We start from the raw sequence: 9,228 nt of genomic DNA, 5'->3' as shown, positions 1-9,228 counted from the left end.
GCTGATGGTAACCACTTTGAGCACCTGTTGTAATTGCAGAAGTCAAACGTGACTTGTATTCATCTATTGGTATATATTGAGTATTACAATTTTAGTACAGTTCTCCTTTCTTAAAATGTATATACATTTTTTTGCACCCTTTGTATGTTTTTCAATGGGGAAATACCAAGGAAAGAAGGAGATGGAGATAGGTGAGGGAGACAGAAAGATGGTGACCCATAAAGGAGAGAGACAGAAGGAAGGAAAGGGAAATAACATTTATTGAATGCCTATCACCTTTTGTAATCCTCAAAACAATACTGAGAAAAAGATAGGCTTGTCTTCAATTTGCCAATAAGAAAAATAGCGCTCAAGGACCCTTAAAAAATATGTCTAGAAAGTGTCAGGGCCAGGTCTTCAATTCAGACTTGCCTGCCTCCACTATATCAGCCTGAGAAGCTGGAGAAAGACAGAAAATTAAAACATGACAGGGAAAGAGTCAGCTGGCTGAGTCAGAGACAGAGCTTCTCAGCGGGCAAGGCTGAAATGCCTTTCATGTCCCAAGGACAGCCTGTTCTCACTAATTAGTCACACCCACCTCCCACTTTCTTGCTCTCAGTCCCTTTCCTTCCTGGCTCCTCATGTCTACAAGCATTTGTAAGTGGTAAAGCACTGTGGTGTTAAGGTCTGGTATTTCACAGCCACACTTCTCAAAATTGCACTGTGTGCGGACTAAACTCACCACCCACTCACTCTTAAATCCCTTAAAACCTGTTTCTTCCTTCAACACTGCTGAAGCCTCACCAATAATAACCAATCAGATGGTGTTTTCTCAGTCAACATCAAGTCTGATCATGGGTAACTCTCCAGTGAGGCTTCCCATATCCCAAGGATTAGTCCTGTTTCCAACACAATGAGGCTCTTGGGAGCAAAATATAAATCCTTTTGGCTAGTGCCATCTAGGCTAGGAGTCCCTTCAAACACAATCAGATCAGTTAGCCAACTCCTTCAAGGAAGCCTGAGTCCCTCCACTCACCAGGGATCCCTGGGGTTTGTGCTATTAGAAATCTGACACAGGTGAACCTCATTATGATTCCCATCCTGTCTTCTGTGATCAATACTCAAAATATAAGCCTCCCTGACTATTTCGTTTTCCTCCCATAAGCACACCTTTATACTGCTCTGTGCTTCCTCTCATTTAACCCAGTATCCATCGCTCCTTTCTTTCCAAACCTTTTCACTGTTCACTCTTCATTCATCAATCCTGGATTAAAAACTCCCTTCAACCCCACATCTGATGAATTTCCTTCTGGCTCCTTTCCTTAAATGAGACCTTGAATTCACTGCTTCCCTAGCACTGTCAAGTAGATGCTAGTTTTTCTATAACTTACTCATACCTTTGATCACTGTGAGGTAGGGTCAGCTGCCTCCAAATTTCCCAAAACCACTTCAAAACGATTACTTCTCCACCCTTGAGTAAAGAAACCCTGTTGCTTGACTTTTCTTCTATCCAGCTTCTTTTCTTCTACTCTTCTTTTCACTATCATCCACACAACTCCCTACCACTCCCCATCATTCACTCAAGACTTGGGCACCTAAATCATAGCTGTTGCTTCCTTGACATCAGTGCCCATGTGAACAAGCTCCAGTGATCTACTTCTCCAATCAACTTCAGCCCCTCACTCCCATGGTAACACAGTGGGTCTTGCCATTATATGCAACTGTCCTCTCAAACGTGAAATTCATCACCCTATAAAATGGCTTCTGCAATGGTCACGTCATTCATAATGGGTTTTTTGTTTGTTTGTTTGTTTGTTTTTTAAAGATTTTATTGGGGAATTGGGGGAGGAGAACAATGTTGGGGAATTGGGGAAGGGGAACAGACAAGTTGTTGTCCTTCAGTCTTAGTTGTGGAGGGTGCAGCTAGCTCAGCTCCAAGTCTAGTCGCCATCTGGCTGCCCAATGGCAGCTCAAGGCCACTCAGCTCAAAGTGCTGTGTTCAATCTTAGTTGAGGGTGGACATAGCCCATCATCCCATGCAGAAGTTGAACCAGCACCCTTGTTTTTAGGAGCATGTGCTCTCACCAGCTGAGCCATCCTGCCAGCTGTTGGCAGCTCAGCGGCAGCTCACCTTGGGCACAACTCACTGGCCCATGTGGGAATCGAACTTGCGATCGTGTTGCTCAGAGCTCATGCTCTTAACCAACTGAGCCACTCAGTGGGCCCCATAATGTTTTTACCATAGTCATCAATGCCTTTTTGCTATGAAAATTCAATGGATACCTCTCATTCCGTTTCTTTGTAGCATCTGGCATTGTTGACCATGTCTTCCTTCCTGAAGCTCTCTCCCCTTGGTACCACAACTTTTTTTTCTCATACCTCCCTGACTATTCTTTTTATAGGTTCCACCTCCTTTACCAATCTCTAATATATTGATATTCCTTAGGGCTCCATCCTAGACCTTCTTCTCTTATCACTATACACACTCTCCCTTAGTCATCTTATCCAGTAACTGCCTCAATTAACTGTATTCTGAAGATTTCAAAATCTTTATCTCCAACCCAGATCTCTTTCCTGAGCTTTAGACCCAGATAGTCTGAAGTTCAGTTGGACATCCCATAATCACCTCAAACTCAGAATGTCCAAAACTTAACTCACTATGTCCCTCTAAAATCTACTTTCCCCCTCTGTTTCTCTGTCTCAGTAAATGGCACCATCATCCATCTAACTCCACACAGCTATAAAAATTATTGCTTATTCTTCTGTATCTTGTCAATTCTGCCTAAGTAATTGATCACATACATCTATTTTCCTCCACCATCATCTCACTGTTGTACGGATTAGCCTCACTGCCAAAGCTGAAACCCTAACAGACACTAGCATTTAGGGAATGACTAGAGGAGATGGGAGTATGGGGTGGGGGTAGAAAAAACAGGTGATTCAGGAGACTATAACATTTCCAAAAAAATATTGCATTTTTTCCAATCTATTCACCACAGTGTCATCAGAGTGAGCTTTACAAAGTGAAAATCTGAATTTATCACTTTCTTGTTTAAAATCATTTGGCTGGTCATATGAAATAGCGTGACATAGCTGGGCCCTTCATGCTCTGGTGCATACCTACTGCTCAAGCCTCATCTCTAACCATCTCCAACTCTGTTGATTCTAAACTCCACCTTTACTGAGTTATCTGCAGTTCTTGGAATATACCATGCCCTCTCTGGCATCCTAGCATTTTCACTGCTGTCTCTACTATGGGGAACTCACCTCTACTCCCACCTGCTTTGGTTGGATAACTTTTTCATTTCTGCCTCATATACCCCTAATACATCCCTCTACTTATTAGTGTGTTCCTCACAAATCCACCAAGTTCTTGCAGTCAAGTATGATTTTTCAAATGTATTCTTGGTGTCTGTGACACCATCCACCATGTCCTCCTAGAAATTGTCTCTTCCCTTGACTTCCACAAAAAAATATTTTCTTAGATCCTCCGCATTCCTAAAAGCTGCTTCCCTTTGTCCCTTGCTGTCCTGTTCCTTTTTTCATCCCTTAAAGGCAAACATTCTATCATCAGTCCTTTTCCCTTTGCAGATTTGCTCTTTTGGTTGTCCACTCTCTTGTCTTTAACTATAAACTCCTTGTGTCAATTATCCTCACATATGTATCTCCAGCACATATCTCCTTCCTGAGCACCAGTCTCCTCTTCAGCTGCCTGCTGCTCATTGCTCTCTAGATATCCCATCTCAATTAGGTAATCATCATGTCTAAAACAGGACTCCTCCTCTTCCTCTCCAAACCACCTTCTCCTGTTTCTATTAATAGAGCTATAATTTTCCTGGCTGATCAAACTCAAAAGCAGACATGTTTGGCCCCACCCTTTCCCTCCTCATGCCTAGTCAGTCATCATGTCCTGGATAAACTCTTTTTTGTTTCCATTTTTCCCATTCCTTTTCATTCTTTCCTTTACTATCATAACTTAGTTTTTTTTTTAGGTCTTACCTAGATCCTTGCTCCTCAAAGTTTGGTCCTCAACCAGCAGCATCTGTGTTACCTGGGATCATGTTAGAAGCAGAAGCTCAGAGCTCACTCTAGACTTACTGAATCAGATCCCCAGGTTATTCGTCTGCTCATTGAAGTTTGAGAAGCACTAAGCTAGACCACATCAAACTCCTAACTGGAATCCCTGACTCTAGTTTCCTCTCTTTAATCCATCCCACAGACCACAGTTACATAAATTTCTTTCAGATCATGTCATTCTCTCTCAAATCAAACCCCTTTAATTACCACCTTAGGACTAAAGTCCACATCTTAGAAAGTAAGTCTCTCAGCCACCTACTCAGTCTATTTTCCACAAATATATTCTATATTTTAGGCTAACAGAATGAGAGATGCATTATGGCACTAGTGGAAAAGAATCTTAACCAAGAATCACACCTAGCGATGGCAAAAGCTGGTTCTATACCCTCAGGCAAAATGTTTGTCCTCTCAAGCCTTGGATTCCAATTCTGTAAAATAAGAAAGTTAGGCCAGCCTAATGTTTTTAAAGCTTTTAAAACTGTAACCCCAGTAAAAAAAATATATATGTACCTAGTATTCACATACATACATAGCTATAAGTACAGTTTCAACTGGAACAAAAGTTACACAAAATAATACTTACTCTTGCTAAGTATAATGCACTCTAATATTTCCTATTTTCTTCTCACCCATTACATTTCATTTTTTAAAATGGTCGCTAATCACCGAAATGATTTCATAATCCATGAATGGGTCAGCACTTGAAGACTGAAAACTGCTGTAGGCCCTCTAACCCTAACAATCCATGACTCTGGGATCCTCTTCCTTCAATATATCCTCCATTTTCCAGCTCCGTACCATTGTTGAAAACATTCCTTCTTTCTGTAACACCTTCCCCTATTGCAGCCTCTTGAAATGCAATGCATTTTTAAAGTTCTGGCTTAATGAAACCCCTTAAAATGAGAAGTTATTTTTTACTTCTTTGCACGTCTACAATACTAGGTCTTATTTCTTACCTGGCATTATTCACAAATGTCCTATAATAGTGTTGGTGTGTATTTCTTTCATCTTGATTTGGATGTAAGCGCCCTGAGGGCAGGAATCATGTCTTCTATGTCTTTTTGTACTTCTAAGCATTTAGCACAATGTCTGGTTATGTGAGAGTCACATACGCCTGAAAACCTTTTTTTTTCCTTTCACATTTATTCTTGCTCCACCTGTTCTTCTATTTAATCAGCACCTCCAGTTCTTTGGCTCTTCTGCTTTCTCCATAGCTATCAGCAACCTGCTATCTTCACTTCCTTCCCTCAGCTGAGACCCAGTTTAGAAACCACCGTCCATCATTTTAATCTCTCACTTGACAATCTCTTCAATTCTCTTACCCTGCTGTCTTTTCCTCTCACATATCTGGTGAAACCCCAACTCTGAATCAACCCAACTGTCTATTTTCTCTGCTCCATTATTTGAATTGCTAAGCACTGCCATTAAAAAAAAAATCCCATCATCATGCTGATAATTTAATGATTTTCATCCTCACTAGAGTCCTTAACACACTGCTAGACCCTTTTTGGTTTCCCTGGTTAGTTCTCTATCACATTCTCCGATAGCTATTTTAAAATTTCTTCACTCTTTTCAACCCCTTGTCCTCAAACCTTCCCCTCCACCCTTGCCTCCAAGAGTGGATTAGCTCCCTTATTATGAGTTCTCATAATAATCCTATTAACATGGCCATAGCCCTAATGACTTTTCATCTCATTGCCTATTTAAGTCCATACATCTTACTGGGCTTTAAGCACATTGAAAATAAGAAACACAACTTATTCATTAGTGAACCCTCAGAACTTAATATAGTACTAAGTATTCAATATGTATTTCTTGAATGAATCAATCAATAAATGAATACACACATATAAGTTAAAGGAATGAGTACATCATATACAAATCTTATATGGTTAAATGCCAATCAATTAATTAGTGCCAATAAAACCTGAGGGAGTGAAAAGTATAAAATACAAATGGTTTCTAAAATGTATAATAGATGTAGAATTTTAGCTAGTTAAGAGTTTACTATTATTTCTATTCTAATGACTGGAAAAATGGAAGTTGGTCCCACCCATAATGGGATCTGATAGAACAGGCAAAAAGATAACTGATTAAGATCTAACAAAGGTAGTTTGTTTGCTAATTCTAATGGGGAACTATAAATACAACACAAACTTTATTACAGACCACAGTAGCCTGCCATGGAGAAGATAGTTATTTTATGATGGCCTAGCTTCACTTCTTTCCTTTTAATGCAATTCTTTTTCATTGGTTTATAATTTTATTTTATTTTATTTTATTTTATTGGGGAACAGTGTGTTTCTCCAGGACCCATCAGCTCCAAGTCAAGTAGTTTCAATCTAGTTGTGGAGGGCGCACCTCAGTGGCCCATGTGGGAATCAAATCGGCAAACTTGGTGTTATGAGCACTGCACTCTAACCACCTGAGCTAACCAGCCGTACCTAATTGGTTTATAATTTTAAAGGCACATTTTCATGATGGCAATAACCAACACGGTTAGGCTGCCCAGAGGGTCAACTCTTTTTTTTTAATAACTTTTTTCTAGAATATCAATGATGGCCATTTTCTTAACCCCCCACCCAACCACTCACTGGCCTTGTGTGGTGACTTCTCCCCTTTAAGGCTGCTTTTACTGACCTAATAATAACCTGTTGTTAAAGATGCAGGAGACAGTCCTCAGACCTCCCAACTCTCACTCCCCTGGGCTTCTTATTCAGTATCTGGGACTTTGCTCAGCAATGGCAGTCTGTTTCAAATTCTCCTGCTGTGAGCAAGCCAGAGGAGAGTCCTGAACTTCAAAGTACTCACCCTGACATTGTGAGGATGAAGTCCTCCTGGGTGCTGAGACATGTACTGGGCCAGGTCTGTGTCCTACACGAAATGGTGGAGAGACTGATGTTAGTGGTGCTTGCCTCGGGTCCTAAGGCAGACCATAGACTTGACTGTAAGAGGTATTACAAAGTTCAGAATTTTTGAGAATAAGGTGCAAAAGGTACATGACCAGGATTTCTGAGACCCCACTATTAAGGTCAAATACAATGTGTCTTTCTAACTGGCTACTCTTAGAAGGAAGCTTGTTTCCCTGCACAGAGAGATGCTCATTTTATTTTATTTTTTTTAATTTTTATTATTTTTTTTTTTAGCTGAGCCATCCTGCTACCTATTGGTAGCTTAGCGGCTGCTCAGCTCGGGCTGGCATCGAACCGCTGTTGCTCAGAGCTCAGACTCTTGAGCGAGCTCTTAACCAACTGAGCCACTCGGCCGGCCCGAGAGATGCTCATTTTAAACGACTGTCACTGAATACAATGATGCAGGAACTTTTCACTCTCCTTGGAGGCAAGCCAAGTACACATACCTTATGATTTATGTCTGCTAGTATATAAATAATTTTTTTCTTTCAAAAATACAAAAATGAGGTTTTCTTTAGGAAACTTGTATACAATTTTTAAACCCTTGTGATGTATGCCTACATTGTCAATGAAAAAATGTTGGGTTTTGCTCAGATAGTGATTACAAATAGATTTTAAAAAGTAAAAAAGTTTTATATAGGAGGCAGACTCAAAGTGCTTTTTAAAATGATTGCTGATGAGGGGAAAAAAGACAGCATATATAGTGGGTAAAGAAGCAGGATTAAAGAATGAGTGTAAGAACAATAGGCTCTGTTAATCACAATAATGAAAATTTCCATAACACTTTCCACATTGCAATGAAAGTTTTATCATGCCATAAAATATTAACAGATTCATTATACAAACACTAGGCTTTTTACCTCATGCTTTGTAAAATGCTGGGGCAACTCACCATGTATTCAAAAACGAATGTCAGTGTCTCTTTGGTGTGGATTATGTCATGCAGGAGCACAATATTCGCATGTTTCAAACCCTTCAAAAGAGAAGCTAGAAAAATTAAACAAAATGTTAATTTAATCATTGATAATGAAAGTACTGCTTTAAAGATATCAAGCAGTATTTACTTTTTAAACATTTCAAATCAAGCAGTCTGGTTTTTTTACTGCTGGAAAAAAATCTCTTATGAAATAATATTTAAAATCACAAAGGATTTTTATTTGTTAAGTGGCAAGTCATTGTATTTGCATAACTTATTTTTTTATAGACAAGAGCAGTTGCAAAAAAATATGTTTCCATTTACTCAATCAATTTCATCAAAGCACTAAGAGCACTTTGCAAATGCTTTCCTCTGGGAATTTTATCTCTGCTGCAGAGTTACTGGAGAAGAGGCCTAGAGAGATTAAGGCCGTTGGAGGAGCAGGAAATACAGTGTTCTGACTTCTAGAGCAGGACTTTGCAACATGTGAGCATTCTCTAAAATTCAAAGTCCCACAGGGAGTCAGCAGGGCCCATGGATGTGATTGGTAGAAGGCAGGGATAAAGAGCATAGGATAAAAGATTGTTGAAACATTATAGTGAGTGGAGGGGATTTCTTAAAGGGAGAATTGCAAACCTCTGTGGAAAGGAGAAAATGCAAACTTGAAAAAAAGACAGGGCCAAACTTGGGGAGCCCCAGGGAGTGAGAGTGGGGAGGTCTGAAGACTGTCTCATGCATCTTCAACAACAGGTTATTATTAGGTCATTAAAGCAGCCTTAAAAGGGAGAAGTCAACACAAAAGGTCAGTGAGTGGTTGGGAGGGGGGTTACAAGGCTGTCTTTAGGGGCTCCAGAGATAAGAAGACCAGAAGGGTGAAGACCAGAAAAGGCACAATAAAATGAGTCTCAGCTCAGGATATCCCTGCGTAAGGAAATAGCATTCTTAAGACTTAAAGGAAAGGAAAAATTAGGTCTAAAAACCCAAATCAGTGTTCTGCACAGTATGCCTGTATATCATGTATCTCCTGCACCAACTCTCTTCCAGAACTCTGTAAGAATTCTCAGTGATGGTTCTTCTATAGTTTAGTTGTAATTTTGATATTTTCATGAGAGGAGGCAAGCACAGTATTTACCTAATGTGCCATCTTGAGTGGAAAACCTTCGTTGTTTTCTGCCAGAATTTTTAACACCTTCCATATTTAAAATACTTCTATCAGTTGAAAATGCTTGTATTTTATGTGTATTTTTATTTGTGAATTATGTTCATTTTCTCTCCCTCCCCCTCTCTCTCTCTCTCTCTCTCTCTCTCTCTCTCTCTCTCTCTCTCTCTCTCCATACACACATG

At 39.8% G+C, this 9,228-nt stretch overlaps 1 protein-coding gene across 1 annotated transcript in view; it reads right to left on the bottom strand.

The window, feature by feature from the left end:
* The window catches only part of CDK15 (cyclin dependent kinase 15), a 97,004-nt gene that overhangs the window by 75,936 nt on the left and 11,840 nt on the right, over positions 1-9,228 (bottom strand). The window contains exons 5-6 of the mRNA XM_019635615.1: positions 7,861-7,955; positions 6,868-6,930 (exon numbers count right to left, since the gene is read on the bottom strand). Coding sequence (XP_019491160.1) covers positions 6,868-6,930; positions 7,861-7,955 — 158 coding nt within the window. The remainder of the gene's footprint in view (positions 1-6,867; positions 6,931-7,860; positions 7,956-9,228) is intronic.

This window comes from Hipposideros armiger, unplaced genomic scaffold (genome assembly GCF_001890085.2).
Source record: "Hipposideros armiger isolate ML-2016 unplaced genomic scaffold, ASM189008v1 scaffold_23, whole genome shotgun sequence".
Lineage (NCBI taxonomy): Eukaryota > Metazoa > Chordata > Mammalia > Chiroptera > Hipposideridae > Hipposideros > Hipposideros armiger.
This window is presented reverse-complemented; position numbering and strand designations above follow the sequence as displayed.